Source organism: Morus notabilis, unplaced genomic scaffold (genome assembly GCF_000414095.1).
Source record: "Morus notabilis unplaced genomic scaffold, ASM41409v2 Scaffold2801, whole genome shotgun sequence".
Classification (NCBI taxonomy): Eukaryota; Viridiplantae; Streptophyta; class Magnoliopsida; order Rosales; family Moraceae; genus Morus; species Morus notabilis.
Window position 1 is genome coordinate 110,856 of NW_010357275.1, and position 16,941 is coordinate 127,796.

The 16,941-nt window shown below is 45.4% G+C and overlaps 5 protein-coding genes across 5 annotated transcripts; 1 reads left to right on the plus strand and 4 right to left on the minus strand.

The window, feature by feature from the left end:
• Positions 1–1,441: 1,441 nt before the first annotated feature.
• Positions 1,442–2,137, minus strand: LOC21389478 (17.5 kDa class I heat shock protein). The gene has a single exon (XM_010089593.2). It carries the CDS (start codon positions 2,068–2,070, stop codon positions 1,600–1,602), a length of 471 nt encoding a protein of 156 aa, XP_010087895.1. The 5' UTR covers positions 2,071–2,137; the 3' UTR covers positions 1,442–1,599.
• Positions 2,138–7,733: 5,596 nt separating this feature from the next.
• On the minus strand, positions 7,734–9,548 carry LOC112092255. The gene is made up of 2 exons (XM_024167912.1): positions 8,650–9,548; positions 7,734–8,418 (listed from the first exon to the last, which is right to left on the minus strand). Exons 1-2 carry the CDS (start codon positions 9,546–9,548, stop codon positions 7,734–7,736), a joined length of 1,584 nt encoding a protein of 527 aa, XP_024023680.1.
• Positions 9,549–12,374: 2,826 nt separating this feature from the next.
• Positions 12,375–13,298, minus strand: LOC112092257. The gene has a single exon (XM_024167920.1). The coding sequence runs from the start codon at positions 13,296–13,298 to the stop codon at positions 12,375–12,377; it is 924 nt and encodes a 307-aa protein (XP_024023688.1).
• A 1,410-nt stretch (positions 13,299–14,708) lies between these two features.
• Positions 14,709–15,247, plus strand: LOC21389479 (17.5 kDa class I heat shock protein). The gene has a single exon (XM_010089594.2). It carries the CDS (start codon positions 14,801–14,803, stop codon positions 15,245–15,247), a length of 447 nt encoding a protein of 148 aa, XP_010087896.1. The 5' UTR covers positions 14,709–14,800.
• Positions 15,248–15,963: 716 nt separating this feature from the next.
• LOC21389480 (17.5 kDa class I heat shock protein) lies at positions 15,964–16,723 on the minus strand. The gene has a single exon (XM_010089595.2). It carries the CDS (start codon positions 16,628–16,630, stop codon positions 16,166–16,168), a length of 465 nt encoding a protein of 154 aa, XP_010087897.2. The 5' UTR covers positions 16,631–16,723; the 3' UTR covers positions 15,964–16,165.
• Positions 16,724–16,941: the final 218 nt, after the last annotated feature.

A 16,941-nucleotide genomic window follows, 5' to 3' on the forward strand; every position in this document is an offset into this window, starting at 1 on the left:
GGGAAAGAGAGAGATATTGCAGGAGAGAGAGAGAGAGATTTTGCAGAGAGAGTCGGGAGAAAATGAAGAAGAAGAAGCACCGTATATTAGGTCACAGTTATTTGCGACGACACATTCGTTGCAAATAAATTTAAAATGTCGTCGCAAATAAAAAATTATTTGCGACGACATTGTCGTCGCAATTAATACACACATCGTCGCAAATAACCTTTTTTTCCCGCCCATACTTTCTCGTCAACTAGATTATTTGCGACGACATTGAAATAATGTCATCACAAATAATCCAAAACTATTTGCGACGACACGTCGTCGCAAATATTCGATGCTTATCGTCGGAAAAAAATGGATTACCTTGGCGTCAAAAATCCGCGCCATTGAAATTTACGCGCCAATATTATTTGCGACGACATTGAACTTATTAGTGACGACATGTGCATTTCATTTAACAGAAGGTATTTGCGACGACATGTCGTCGCAAATAGTATATTATTTGTGACGACATATGTCGTCGCAAAAAAAGTCGTCACAAATGGGCATAATTGTTGTAGTGTGAACGAGGCCTTAATATGTTTGATAGTCTTCAAAGAGAGTATTAGATCATCTAACTTTAAATGATTGTGTTTTACACTCTTCGAGAGAAGAAGTTGCTGTCTTCAGGGAAGACGATAGTGTAGTTTAACTAATAATCATTTTTTAGAAAAAGAATTTAGTGTCTTCAAAGGAAGACGATCTGCAACGAGTGGTGTTCACTTAATAAATCCAGCTAATTATTACAAGCTTTAAGTGACAATTACAAATAAGTAAAATGAACAAGATTTTAATATGTTTGACAGCCTTCAAAGAGAGTATTTGATCATCTAACTTTAGGGGACGTTTGTTTCCTATATTCGTCTCTGATTCTGAATCATGATTCATGATTTTTTACAGTATTTTCTCTTAAAAAAATACACTTAAAATGAAAATAGTTATGTTTTACACTCTTCGAGAGAAGAAATTACCGTGAGAAGACAATAGTGTAGTTTAACTAATAATCATTTTTTATAAAAAGAATTTAGAGTCTTCAAGAGAAGACAGTCTGCAACGAGTGGTGTTCACTTAATAAATCTAGCTAATTATTACAAGCCTTAAGTGACAACTACGAGAGTGAGTATTAAGATTGTTTAACTCTATTAGCGATTATAACTATGTTTAATTAATAGATAGTTTAATATTTAGTATTTTCACGTGATCCCGTAAATATAGGTTTTTACAGAGTGACATAAAAATATTTACTGCGTTTAGTAATTATTCTCGTTAATTTCTCCATATTCGGAAATTAATAAAAACGAGTTTTGTTACGGTTTTTGTTGCAACAAAAACACCATACATAGATCTTTCATAACCAATGCCTAATTTTATTCATAATATATTCAACTTACATGTTACAACCCAAATTATACATATTGCCGCACTTGACGCATATAATATTATTCATTAATTACACAAACCAGACGCGTACAATCCTAATCAGTTTTTACACGGCCATGAACAATACAACCAGTAACACAGTGCATCGTAAATTAAACAAGTATTAATCAAATATAGCTTCAGACATTTGGATCAACTAGAGATTTGAATGGCTTTAACATCAGGCATTTTGACCTCTTCCTTGGGAACAGTGACAGTGAGAACTCCATTCTCCATGGAAGCTTTGATCTGATCCATCTTCACATTCTCCGGCAGCCTAAACCTCCTCTGGAATCTTCCGCTGCTCCGCTCCACACGATGCCACGTGTCGTTCTTGTCTTCCTTCTCGACCTTCCTCTCTCCGCTGATCTGAAGCACGCGATCGTCCTCCACCTCGACTTTCACCTCCTCCTTCTTCAGCCCCGGAAGATCGGCCTGAAACACGTGCGCCTCCGGGGTCTCCTTCCAATCGATCCGGGCGTTGACGAAGGCCGAATTTTCCCGAGAAAGTTCAGAGGGAAAGTATACGGACAAGTCCTTGAAGGGGTCCCAGACGTCGAGGGAGAAGAGGTCGAAGACGCTGCTGCTTCGTCGGCCGTCGAAGAAGCTTGGAATGAGCGACATTTGCGAATATATGATACGAGGAGTAAAGTTGAATTGAAACTTGGACGGATTTGTATAAAGTGAGTTTCTTAAATTTGTAGATGAATTAAAAGCTTCGAGTTTTCGGACGAGTTGAAGAGTTGGAGGACTAGTTGGGTATTTGTAATACTTGGTGGGACTATTCTAGTACTTTCCAGTGCCTTCTTCATTTTTATTTATTTATTTATTATTTTTTTTTTAGAAGACTCTTCATTTCTGTTTAAAAGTTATCTATTATTATTTTAATGAACTTTCTCGTAGTTTTGCGAACTTTACAGGACCTTCTCTACTGGCGGCTTCTATGGCCAAGTTTTGCATAATTGCATCTAAACAATAATGTAAATAAATTTTTTTGTTTGAATAAAAAATGTTGAAAATTAAGGAAATACGTGGTTGAAAATTCAGAATGTATGAATAAAAAATTATCAAAATTAAGGAAATACGTGGTTGAAAATTCAGAATGTATATTGCAAATATGGATATAGAATTTTCTTTTAAGAGTAATGTGCTTAGTTCTTTGATTAATTTATTGTCAGCTCTCATTACTTAAAAAAAAAAGAAATTTATTTTGTTAGCTCCGGTCATTATCTAATAAAAGGAAAGAATTTACTTTGTTAGCTCACCGGAGAAATTTATTCCATATCTTCAGAATATATTTACTCCACATATTGTACAAAAATCGGTGGATTCTCTAACGGTATTAAAATAAATAGGGATATGCAAAATTTTATTCTGAAAATATTTACTGCACTTATTCAGCAAAGATCGGTGAATCCTCTAACGGTATTGAAAAATCTAGTGATATGCAAAATTTTAATTGTTACATTTTGTTGACGGTCAAATTTCACCAACAAAAAAAACCGGCTGGATTACCTCTCGGTTTTCTCTCGGGTTACCGGCCGTGTGTGTGTGTGTATTTGCTAAGAATCGAATATGTAAATGATGCCAGGAAATTTATAATGGTTCACTCTATAAATTTTAGAGCTACATCCACTGTAATCTTGTATTTTTTTGTTTGGGGTAAGTTACAATTTACAATTTTTGTTCTCAGCTAGAGTTTTTTCGAACCCCTCCCTTGCTGGGGGTCTTTCTCCTTTTATATTGGGCTTCCTTCACCCAGGGGGTTTCCTTCACAGCTAGAAGCACTCAAGTGCTCTCCTCCGGTAGGCCCAGACGTAGCCCACTAATTAGCACTGTTCACTCAGCTAATTAGTCTTCTATTATGTCTCTGTGCTTCCCCGTAATACTTTCCTGTCCCTCGTGGGAGCGGTCTGACAGCTCGCAATTAATGCTTGCAGACCACCTCCACTTCTGCACGTAACCCGTTATGTCCTCTAAAGGACGTTCCTCTCGTCGTCAGCACTTCTTAGCCCAACTGCCTTCTTCGATAGCCCTTTTTACGGTCGAGAGATCTTCATCCCTTAGCGTCGACGGCGCAATTGGTCGACGCCACAAAGGATCGTCGCCCTATCTTGGACTTCGTCCTTGGGCCTTCGCAGCGGGGTATGAGGAGTCTGCAAGTGTCGAGCGTTCCTTGCTTGATGGGGATTAATCAAGGCCACGTGTCACGGTATACTTTGCCCACGCGTCCACCACATTTTCCCACACAACAGCTACCCCCTAGGTCGAGGGCGCCTATTGGGTGGCCTCGGACTTAGGTTCGGTTGCCCTTCCGTGCTTTGGGTGTGGGAAATCGGTCCCGAGCCTCCATTTGCAATTATGGCCTGGGACCTTCAGATATCCTTCGGGGAACGCAACCGTCGCGTCGATTGATTTCTCATGATAACGTACGGTCTTTATTTCAAAAGAACGAATATGGGCCTTTGGATCGCGACCTCTCTACTTCCCGCCCTACCTTATCACCGTCAGATCTGGGCAGGTTTCCCTGGCCATCGGATCTTTAAGATTTTCATCTGACGGTCAGAGTCGAGGATGCCCGTCCCTTTAAAGACCTTCTACGAACTCGAGAGCCATTTTTTCAAAACTCCAAGTTTTTCTTTCACATCTGTTGGACCGCCGCCTTCTCCGACGAATTCCTTCCTCTCCAACCTCCGGACCATGCTTTTTGCCCTTTCGAGGCGTACCGCGCAGCTGCTCTTCCTTCCAGACTTTCCCGGGAGTCCTTCTTCTCCAGTAAGCCTTTTCACCCTCTGTCTGCTGCTTTTATACATAGGCTCCTTCTATCTTTCTGTTTGAACTCTGTGTATATAGCTAAAGAATGTGTGGGATGTAGAAACTAGGGAGACTTATTTCGTTTCGTGTTTTCGCTTTGGATATCGTATCCTTGTTGTCTGTGTGCTTCCGGCTTCTGGGTTCTGGGCCTGGAATCCTATGAGCACTCGCCGTTTCCATTCTCGTATGAATGGTTGGCGTCAAGTCGTGGCGTTTGAGTTGTCGTAGCTTAGAATAATCATCCTCTCATCCTCTCGACGTCAGGGTTTTAACTTAGCTTCTTGTCTGTTTAATAACCAGAACAATGGCCCAAAGTTCCCCCAGTCGAGAGGATTCTCCGGTCGTCCGCCCAGACCTCCCCTCTATGGTGGAGATCTCCTGCTCTTCATCGTCTTCCAGCGTCGATTCCATGCTAAGAGACGTAAAAGACATCGAGGCTGGATTCGAAGCCAAATACGCACCAGTTGATAGCTTCGGTAGTGAATTCGATAGTTTTGAGCGAGTCTTGGACGAAGCTGTAGAATGAATCCCCTTCACGGGGGGCAGTTTAAGCGGGGTGGCCGCTTCGGCAGTAGACGCCCCTCTGGCTGCCACCAGTGGTGAACCGGATAGGCCTTCCTTCACAGCCGACGCTGTAGCGTCGAGGGTCCAGAACAAAGACATCATCTGGGCTGTGAAGGAAGGGTGCATCGACGGGAGGTGGTTTGAATACCTTCTTCCGGACGTGCATTTTAGAACCAGTATGCCGTCGACCGGATATCTTTCGGTCTATACTAGAGCCGTTACCGTGGGGATGACCCTTCCAGTGCATCCCTTTGTAAAAGAGTATTGCCATTTTTATGGCATTTCTCCCGCTCAGCTGGCGCCAAACTTCTGGTACTGCTTTGCTGGTGCCTGGACTTATGGCATCAGCGATTCGACATGGACCTCCCTGTAGACGAGTTTCAATTTATGTATAAGTTATGCCACGTCGTCAAGTGTGAGGGGTGGTATTTTTTGAGTGGTCACGGGAGGTCCCAGCCCAGATTTGGGAAACTTATACTGGGACCCCCTCGTCGTCACATGGGTGGAAGCCCATGTTCTTCATGATTCGGGGGCCCTTCAACTTTCATCCCAATGACCGCCTGACCCGTTGAAGGCAGGTGTAGGCGGCGTTTGGTAACATGGGTGAGTTTCTTGACTTTTGGTTATCTGACTTTGATTCATTCCGTCCTTCTTCTGACATTCCGTTCGCATTGTAGTAAGTCAGGACCGGCCGAAGTTCTCTGAGAACAACTTGGCGAGGATTGAACAGGCTTTTTCTTTCCCGTCAGAGGTTCACCATATCGACACGCTCCTGACTCAGAAAAATCTTCGCGACGCTGGTCTAATCCTTGATCTCCCAGACCCCGCTGATTTAGACGTCGTCCGTCAATACTTTCACCTAAGCGACGAAGGTATTCTTTACTTTCGACTTCCTTCTTGATTGTGACTTGGGTTCTCCCAGTGCTGTCTGTATCTTAACCTCGTCGTTTCCTGCAGAGATGGCGTCTTTGAAGATCCAACTTCCCGACAGCCAACAATCCAGGCTGAGCCAGCAGGCGTCGTCAGACCAACAGCCCCCGCCGAGCCATCCGCCCCCGTCGAAGGGAAAAAAGAGAGCTTCTTCTTCCCGCGTCCTAAAGAGCAGGAAGACTAAGGGTCCCTCGGGGTCGGAGGCGGAGACGGAACTTGTGCGAAAAAAGAGTCGCAGGGAAAAAACGCCGATGACAGAAACGTGGACACCGACGGTCCCAATTCCCGACGTCAACATTCTGCTAGCGCCGAGAGAGCGCGTGCTTATTCCAGGGGCTAAGATTATGGACCCCAAGTTCCAAGTCTCGGACATATCTGATGCTGAGATTGAGGCGATGTTGAAACTTCCCCCTCTCTTCTCTATTGTCTTTCAGGCTCTTTATGAGTCATTCCTTGAGCCTCATTGGGTTGTTGCCGCCCACTCTTCTTTGGTCGACCGTCAGCGAAAGCAGATTTCCTTCCAGATTCATGTAAGACTCCTTTTTTTTTTTAACTCGCCGTTCTATATTTCTGCTTTCCTGACCTTCAACTTTTCAGAGCCTGGTTCTTTCCATTCTCAACCTCCTTGACCTTGTCAAGGTCGAGGAGCGTAAAAATGAGATGGACGACCTGGAGGCCAGGCTTCAGTCCCTTGTTTCTGATGCCAAAAAGAAACTAGATTATGCTGTTGAGAAAAGGGACTTGGCCTTGGCCAAGCTGGCGAGTCTGGAAGATGAACTACGAAAGTTGAAAAATGAAGTCGCGAGTCTCAAGGAGCGGGCGGACCTTTCTGACAAAAAGCTGTCTGAAGCAGCTAGGGAAGCGGAGAAGCATTTTGTTGAGGGGAAAACTGAAGGGAAAAGGGAAGCTAAAGCAGAAGCTATGTTTGCTTTCAACGCCAGGCGCGCTGAGATTATTGAGGAGTTCAAGACTTCTCAGGAACTCACTGACATCCGTACCAGGGATTTTTGAATCTGCGGGTCAACAAATTGTCGACCTGATCAATAAGGAGCGTTCTGAGTGGGACTTGAGCTTCTTTTATAACTCTCATCCCCCTGTTGGTGATGACAACGTTTCCCCGCCTGGTGACGGCGAAGACTCGGCGGCTGCCGGCGAGGCCTGAAGGGTTTTTACCTGCCTCATTTTGTTTTGTAATTTTATTGTTGATCCGGACATCTTTTACTTTATCTGCTCCTTATATATATATATATATATATATATATATATATATTCAAAGGACACAGTTTTAATTTATACCTTGACTCGCAATTGCTGCTTTCTCATTAGGTCTTCGCCTTTCTTTTCTGGAAGATCTGTCGTCGAGCGTACCCCTTAGGGTCGTTGTCTTAGGAAATTCCTTGGAATTTCACTAAGTCTTTGTCTTTCCTCCTTGGAGGATCTGACGTCGATTGTGCCCCTTGGGGTCGTCGTCTTAGGAAATTCCTTGGAATTTCACTAAGTCTTTGTCGTTCCTCCTTGGAGGATCTGACGTCGATTATGCCCCTTGGGGTCGTCGTCTTAGGAAATTCCTTGAAATTTCACTAAGTATTTGTCTTTCCTCCTTGGAGGATCTGACGTCGATTGTGCCCCTTGGGGTCGTCGTCTTAGGAAATTCCTTGGAATTTCACTAAGTCTTTGTCGTTCCTCCTTGGAGGATCTGACATCGATTATGCCCCTTGGGGTCGTCATCTTAGGAAATTCCTTGGAATTTCACTAAGTCTTTGTCTTTCCTCCTTGGAGGATATGACGTCGATTGTGCCCCTTGGGGTTGTCGTCTTAGGAAATTCCTTGGGATTTCACTAAGTCTTTTATTTAACCCGTGGATATATATTTTTTGGGCAGACATGTTATTAAGGTGTGAATTCTTTTCCTTCTGCAAACATATCAATTTATTCAATTTGTAAAGAATCTACAATTGAGATATGCAAGAATTTTATACATTATTGGTAGTACAGCCTTAGTTGTTCTGCATTCCATGGGTGTTGGATCTTTTTGCTGTCGAGGCTCTCCAAAACATAGGTGCCGGGACGTAGCATTTTTCTTACGCGGTAGGGCCCTTCCCAAGTTGGGCCCAGTGGACCAGTATTTTTGGGTTTCGTGCTTTGCGTTACCCTTTTTAGTACTAGGTCCCCTGGGACGAACCTCCTCTGTCGAACTTTCTTGTTATAGTATCGCGTCGTTCTTTGCTGATAGGCGGCGAGACGTAGTTGGGAGTTGAGCCTTTTTTCTTCTAATAAGTCGAGTTCTCCGTTCATGCCTTCTGCGTTGTCATCGTCGTTATGGACGACGGTTCTTAGAGTCGGCGTTTCGATTTCTATGGGGAGCACCGCTTCGACGCCATATGCCATGGAGAAAGGCGTTTCACCCGTAGTAGTTCGGCTCGTCGTTCTGTATGCCCACAAGACCTTGGGAAGTTCCTCGGCCCATTTCCCTTTCAAATCATCGAGTTTTTTCTTGAGGGTATATTTTAATATCTTGTTGACCGCCTCGACTTGTCCATTGGATTGTGGATGGATCGGCGTCGAAAAATCTTTCCGGATGCCAAAGTCATCGCAGAACCTGCGCGTTGAGGCATTGTCGAACTGCTTTCCGTTGTTGGATACTATCGAGTGGGGAACCCCGAACCTGCATACGATGTGGTCCCACATGAATTTGGTGCAGGCCGCTTCCGTGGTTGTAGTTAGGGCCTTTGCCTCTGCCTACTTTGTGTAGTAGTCCACTGCAACGATCGTAAACTTAAACCCTCCGAGTGCAAGATGTAATAGCCCGATCAGGTCAACCCCCCATTTGGCGAAAGGCCAAGGACTGAGAATGGACGTCAAATGTTCCGGGGGCGCTCTAGGAATCGTGGCATACCTTTGGCATTTATCGCAACGTCGGGCGTACTGAAAAGCGTCATTTTTTAGCGTGGGCCAGTAGTATCCTTGCCGCAAGACCTTTAGAGCCAAAGACTGCCCCCCAGAGTGGTTACCGTAGATCCCTTCATGGATTTCGTTGAGGACCTTTTGTGCCTCGGTTTCATCCAAGCACCGCTGTAGAGGGGTTGAGTAGCCTCGTCGGTAGAGCAAACCGTCATACAATAAGTACCTAGCAGCTCTATACCTGGCCCGTCTGGCTTTGTCCTTATCGTTTGGCAATTGTGCATCCATTAGGTATTGGATGAGGGGGGGGATGAAACTTTCACCTATTCGGACAATTAATGCCTCCACCTTTTCTTCTATAGTTGGTCGCTCTAATTCCTCGATGGGGATGACCCCTAGTGTGTCGGATTCTCTAGAAGATGCTAGCTTCGCCAGAGCATCGGCGCTTGTATTTTTGGTTCGTGGTATCTGGAGTATCTCGTAATTTTTAAACTTAACGAGTTCCTCTTTTACCTTTCTTAAGTACGCTCCCATCTTCTCGCCGCGCGCTTGGTATTCTTCCTTTACTTGCGCGACAACCAATTGAGAATCGCTGAAGATGCTGAGTCTTTCAATCTTTAGGTGGCTGGCTAACCGCAGTCCGGCAATTAGTGCTTCATATTCTGCCTCGTTGTTTGATGCCTTAAATTTAAATCGGACCGCCGAGGTAATTTTGTGGCCTTCGGGGCTGATTAACAGGACGCCGGCTCCCGACCCGTTTTCACTCGACGCTCCATCCACGTAGAGCTTCCATTCTACAACCTCGACTTCTCCAGGTGCGGCGAGAGTTGGCCTATGAGAGAACTTAGCCAAGAAATCGATGAGCGCTTGGCCCTTGATCGCAGTTCTTGACATGTACTTTTTGTCGAACTGGCTTAACTCTAACGACCATTTAAAGAGTCGACCGGAAGTTTCTGGCTTTTGTAGAGCCTGCCTCAGCGGGTGATTTGTGAGAATTCGTATTGTGTGGGACTAGAAATAGTGCCGAAGCTTTCTTGAAGCTACCATCAGGGTGAGGGCCAAGCGCTCCATCTCGTTGTATCTTGACTCGGCGTCGAGAAGCTTTTTACTTACGTAGTAGATTGGCAGCTGCACCCTCTCTTCTTCTCTTACTAACATGAAACTTACGGCGTGTTGGGATACGGAGAGATAGAGGTTAAGCTCTTCGTCGATGTTCGGTTTTGACAGAATTGGGGGTTTGCCCAAATGTTCCTTCAATTTCTGGAAGGCCTCTTCACATTGGGGTGTCCATTCAAAGTGCTTACTTCCCTTCAAATCGTCGAAGAAAGGGACGCATTTGTCGGTCGCTTTTAATATGAACCTATTTAAGGCGGCGACACATCCTGTTAATCTTTGCACTTCCTTTGGCTTTATTGGGGACCTCATATCTTGTAGGGCCTTGATTTTCTCGGGGTTAGCTTCAATCCCCGGGTTGCTGACCATAAAGCCAAGGAATTTTCCCGACCCAACTCCAAAGGCGCACTTTTGGGGATTGAGTTTCATGTGGTATTTTCTTAGCACACCAAACATTTCTCCCAGATGATTGACGTGATGGCTGGCCCTGGTACTTTTTACTAGCATATCGTCAACATAAACCTCCATTGTTTTGCCGAGCTGTTGAGCAAACATTTTATTCACAAGCCTCTGGTAGGTAGCCCCTGCATTTTTTAGGCCGAAAGGCATCACTTTGTAGCAGTAGAAGCCCCTGTCGGTTATGAAGGATGTGTCCTCCTCGTCGGCTGGACGCATGGGGATTTGGTTGTATCAGGAGTAAGCGTCCATAAAGCTCAGCATCTCATGTCCCACCGTGGCATCGACCATCTGGTCTATGCGAGGGAGTGGAAAGCCATCCTTTGGGCAGGCTTTATTGAGATCACTGAAGTCGACGCATGTCCTCCAATTCCCGTTGGGCTTGATTACTAGAACGGGGTTTGATACCCAACGAGGATAATGGGACTCCCTGATGAACTCATTATTAATCAGCTTGTCGACCTCTTCTCTCAACACCTCATACCTCTCAGGGTTCATCGGCCGACGTTTTTGTCGTTTGGGCGGATGCGAGGGGTCGACGTTTAGGGAGTGACATATTACTTTGGCGTCGATCCCTTCCATGTCGGAATGATTCCAGGCGAAGACATCTAGGTTTTTTCTGAGGAAGTTTTCAATCTCACCTTTAAGTGATGGGGCTAAGCCTGAGCCCACTTTTAGCACTCTGGTGGACTCGCCTTCACCAACTTGGATCTCCACCAACTGCTCAACAGGTTGAGACCATGTGACTTCCTCTTGGATCCGGGGATCTATATCCTCGACAAGGCCTTAGTGAACCATCCTTGTCTCTTGTCTTCCCGGATGGTCATATCCGCGCAGGGCGTCCGAGTATGCAACCCTAGCTTCATACTGGTTGCTCTTCATTTCCCCTACGCCATTTGGGGTGGGGAACTTGACCTTTTGGTGGTAGACGGAGGTTATTGCTTTTAACGCTTGGAGGGTCGGCCTCCCGATTACCGCGTTGTACTGGGAGCTTCCTTTTATGACCACGAAATTGGCCATTGTGGTTGCCTGTCGAGGTTTCTCACCGGCGGTTATAGGTAGGCAGATGGTCCCTTGAGGGATGACGGAGTTGCCTGTGAAACCATATAGCGGCCTGGAGGTTTTCTCCAATTGCTCCTTTTGGATCCCCATTTTCTCCAAGCAATCGAAGTATAGGAGGTCCACCGAGCTCCCATTATCCACCAGGATTCTGCACACGGTGTGGTTTCCTATCATGGCTTCCACTACCAAGGCATCGTTATGGGAGAAATGAACCCCGCTAGCGTCATCCTCGTTAAAAGCCACATCGGTGTGGCTGTACCTTGGGGTTTTCGTGGCGGAGATGCTCCAGAATCGCTCTTGATAAACCCCCCTGGCCTCATGGGCGTAGTCTTTCTGAGACCTCCTTGAGTCTCCTCCTATATAGGGACCGCTGAGGACAGTCCTTATGACGCTGACGGGTTCGCGATCCTCTGGGCGCTGGTTCTTCTCTCGGCGTCGACCGTCATTCTGCCCACCATGGCCGTCATTCCAGGGCCTTCGCTCAGCCCTAAATTCTTGTAACCTTCCCTCACGGATCAATCTTTCGATTTCATCCTTGAGGTCGGCACAATCGTTGGTGTGGTGGCCGACATCGCCGTGGAACCTACAGAATTTCTTCTGGTTCCTTCAGCTGGGATCTGACTTCATTGCTTCCGGTCGGCGCAGCAAGTTCCCGCGGCTGACCTGGTTGAAGACCTCCTCGACTCCTATCGTTAACCCATGGTAGGAATCGTACTTTTGGAACAGTCGAGGCCTTCAGGTATCCTCTTGTCTCGGCTTTTTAGCTTCCGGAGCGTTCGTCGTTGCGTCGGGCTGCTTGTCCCCGTTTCCTCCGCCTCGACGCTTCTTCCCATCCTGCTTCGTAGGCGATGACCCTTGTTCGGTTCCTTTATTCTTGTTGGTCCGGTGCTCAGGGTCGTTCGCGTCTGCCTCTTCGGCGTTGATGTACCCCTGTGCTCGCGCCAAGAATTCCCTATAGCTGGTCGGAGGTTTTCGGTTTAGCTCTCTTTTGAATGGGGTAATTTTCTTCATGCTAGATAAGGCCCCCATCAAGGCTTCTCTATCTATTATGTCCATCGTGGTGGCGACAGCTTCCCCATACCTTGCGAGTCATTCCCTCAGTGACTCGTTTGGCTTTTGGTATATCGTCGTCAGATTCTGCTTTGGGGGGACATACTTTTTGACCCCTATGAATTGGAGGGAAAACGCTTCCTTCAACTCGTCCCAGCTCGAGATAGAGTTTGGCTTCAGCGTTCGGAACCACCTCCAGGCAAAATCCGTCAAATGGTTTCGAAAGGCTCGGCACATGATCTCATCAGCGTAACCATGTAAGAGCATGTGCCCAGTGTACATCTCCAGATGGTTGTCGGGATTTCCTCGCCCATCATATGGCAGGATTGACGGTGACCTATATTTATCGGGGAGAGGGGGTGCCATTATTTCTTTGGTAAACGGATGGTCATGTGTGCGACTGGGCGTGATATCGACGTTTACCACCTCAGCCACACGACCTATATTCTTTTTCAGGCCCGCCACGTCCCCTGTCAGTTTTTGCTCCAGGCTGGCCATACGTTCCATGATGGCGCGTGCTTCTTCTGTCGAAATGGCCGAGCCGGCTACTCTTGACGCTTCCGCCCTCTGAACGTTGGGGCCGCCTCGGGCCTGGCCGCCTACCTGCACTGAGCCTGAGTCTCCTGGCGGGTTTCCACCTGGATTCTGGGATAGCCCCTCGGGGTTCCCTGGACCTCTCGGTACCCGGTCTTCGGGATCTCGGAGTCCGACGGCTCCCAAACGGCTGCCGGGGGATTGGGAAGGCCGAGGCCTAGGAGGGCCCCGGTGATTCTCACTATCTTCGGTTCCTTCTTGGATATGTGGGTGGTCACCGTGGTTCAGATCTCCAGTAGCAGCAGGTCTCTGCGGCCTCGGGGCGTCCTCTAATGGCGGCATGGAGTTCCTTCCATCTAAGCGCTCCACCACGGTCATTAGCCCACGCACCAACTCGGTTAGAGTGGTTAGTTGGGCCTGCATCTGCATCGGGTCCGGCCGTGGTGCGTCTGGAGGTGGAACTTCATGTCCGGCCGGCGTAGATCTTCTTCCATCCCGATACTCCCTGGATGGACGGCGGTTTGTAACTATGTTGTTGGGGGTCGAACGCTTTCGGTCCCCAGCGGAGTTGCCAATTGTTGACGGTCAAATTTCGCCAACAAAAAAAACCAGCTGGATTACCTCTCGGTTTTCCCTCGGGTTACCAGCCATGTGTGTGTGTGTATTTGCTGAGAATCGAATATGTAAATGACGCCAGGAAATTTATAATGGTTCACTCTATAAATTTTAGAGCTACATCCACTGTAATCTTGTATTTCTTTGTTTGGGGTAAGTTACAATTTACAATTTTTGTTCTCAGCTAGAGTTTTTTCGAACCTCCTCCCTTGCTGGGGGTCTTTCTCCTTTTATATTGGGCTTCCTTCACCCAGTGGGTTTCCTTCACAGCTAGAAGCACTCAAGTGCTCTCCTCCGGTAGGCCCAGACGTAGCCAACTAATTAGCACTGTTCACTCAGCTAATTAGTCTTCTATTACGGCTCTGTGCTTCCCCGTAATACTTTCCTGTCACCCGTGGGAGCGGTCTGACAGCTCGCAATTAATGCTTGCAGACCACCTCCACTTCTGCACGTAACCTGTTATGTCCTCTAAAGGACGTTCCTCTCGTCGTCAGCACTTCTTAGCCCAACTGCCTTCTTCGATAACCCTTTCTGCGGTCGAGAAATCTTCATCCCTTAGCGTCGACGGCGAAATTGGTCAACGCCACAAAGGATCGTCGCCCTATCTTGGACTTCATCCTTAGGCCTTCGCAGCGGGGTATGAGGAGTCTGCAAGCGTCGAGCGTTCCTTAGTTGATGGGGATTAATCAAGGCCACGTGTCGCGGTATACTTTGTCCACGCGTCCGCCACATTTTCCCACACAACACATTTTATAAAATTTCATGAAATTATAATTTTCTTAAATTTAATGTAACTTTGATACAATATTACAGGATCACAACTATTTACATTGAATTTTTTTTTATTTCAATCGGCTTTTTACTTTAATATTTATTTAACCTGATCACAATTCCAAACTTATTCTCGTAGTGTGTTTATTCATGTCCAACATGTAACTTTTCTTATTTACTACATTTTGCTCATTTTTATGTTCTCGTAAAAGAAAAAAAATTGAAAAAAAAAAGATATGAAAGTCAATGTAACTTTTTTTTTTTTAAAAGATCAATGTAGAGAGATCTCAAAAGTACAGGAAATTTCGCTGGATAAACAAACAGAAAACGACAAAAGGTCAGTCAATTAACAGAAGAGAGGTATCAGAATCTTCGAGAAAGTACCGGACAAATCTTCCACCAATCTATAAATACCAAACACAACGACAACTCCAACCATCTCAGAACAAAATTCAACAATTCACAGTTTTCCAATCGAAAATTTTCTCTCTCTACCAAATCTTATACTGTTCTACACAAACACAGCAAGGCTAATAATCATAGAAATGGCATTGATTCCGAGCTTGTTCGTCGGCCGAAGAAATAACATCTTCGACGTGTGTGACCCTTTCAAGGAATTCGCCTTCTCTTACCCTTCTCTCTCCGGCACGGAAGCTCTGGTCAACGCTCGCGTTGACTGGAAGGAGACTCCGGAGGCCCACGTATTCAGCGCCGACGTGCCGGGGCTGAAGAAGGAGGAAGTCAAGGTGGAGGTCGAGGACGGAAGAGTTCTGCAGATCAGCGGAGAGAGGAGCGTCGAGAAGGAGGACAAGAAAGACACGTGGCATCGCGTGGAGCGTAGCAGCGGAAAGTTCCTGCGGCGCTTCCGGCTACCGGAGAACGCGAAGACGGATCAAATAACGGCTTCGATGGAGAACGGGGTTCTGACTGTTACTGTGCTTAAGGAGGAGGTCAAGAAGCCTCATGTCAAATCTGTTGAGATCTCTGCTTGATTTGTCGTTTCTGTTTGATTGTTCATATATTGTTGTGTAATTATGCTGATAATAAATACTGTAGAAACTGTATTTGAAATTAAATTTGTGAATCAATAAATAAATAATGAGTCTATAATTCTGTATTTGTTCTCCGTTATCTCCAATTTTCTGTCCACTATTATTTATAAAGCTTCAATTTAGCAATTAACCAAAAGGAGCTCAATTTGGATAAACGAAAATGGGCATATAAACGCGTTCGAATATAAAGCTAGATGTAGAGAAAAAATGCTTTCATTATGTAACTTGTCAAGCTGGAGCATACAAGATCACTTCTCTCCAGCTTCTACGTATCCCTGGGAAAGGCAAAGTTTCATGGGTTCATGCTCTTTTCTAGTCAATTTTTGCATTATGTAACATTTCTTAAAGCAGAAGCTGGCTGTGAATCACACTTTTATTGCCTTTCTCATCTTATAGTTGACTCGAGGAAATTAACATTAGAACTCAATGAGTACGTCATTTTGCAAACTAGTATAATTCGTCGATCGTCGTCAACCTAAAACAAGGAACATTTTTCAATTAGCAAGAGGGACTTTAAGATCATTATACTTCGAGTTTGGTTCAACCTTTGAGAGTTTACTCCAAAAATTAAAAACCCTATTTCCTATAATTAGATCCACAAACAGTGCTTAATTGAGCATTCAAATTCAAAACATCACAAACCACGCCTTAAAACAAAATAATAACACAAAACTATAATTTGCTCTATCGTATAAAATACGTCCTTTTTATTATACGGAATACATGTCTTACAAACAACTGATTTCAACTCTATTCCACAACAACAATACACGCAGAAAATACTAAAACTCACACACCTCAGATCTGTTCCACAATGCACTTAATAATGAAACCTATAGTTTTTTCCAATATTCTTCTTCAGCCAGATATCTGAACGGCTACGACATCAGGCTTCTTAACCTCCTCCTTAGGCACAGTCACAATGAGGACCCCTTTCTCCATCGAAGCCGTTATCTGATCCGTCTTCGCGTTCTCCGGCAGCCTAAACTGCCTCTGGAACTTTCCTCCGCTGCGCTCGATCCTGTGCCACGTGCCGCTATTCTCCTCCTTCTCGATTTTTCTCTCTCCGCTGATCTTAAGAACTCGGCCGTCTTCGACCTCGACCTTGACTTCTTCCTTCGTAAGCCCCGGAAGATCGGCCTGGAACACGTGAGCTTGGGGAGTCTCCTGCCAATCGATTCTGGGGTTTGAGAAAACCAAAGTTTCGCGGAATTGAGCTGGTAGTAAGTGGAAGGGATCCCAAACGTCCGGGGAGAAGGGATCAAAGACGTTGCGAATGTTTGGAATGAGCGACATTTTTTCTCGGAGATTGTTTGGTTGCATGGAAAGTTTGATTGAGGATATTGAAACAGATATATATACATATATATTGTTAATGAGAAGTTCTGCTCAGTGCCCGTCTGTAAAGAAGCATGATTGAGGTATTTATAGAATGGAGTCGTGGAGAAGATGATTCGGGTTAAAGAAAACGTGAATATGATTTTTTTATTCGTGGGCGAAACTCCCTATGACTCTTGCTTGCTTTCTATTGGTAACACGTTGGAATGGGCCCGAAAGTCGTACATATAATTGAGAACTCTTTGCTTCTTTGATAAGAAAAAAGAAAAGAAAGCAAGAAAAGTTTTTTTTTTTTT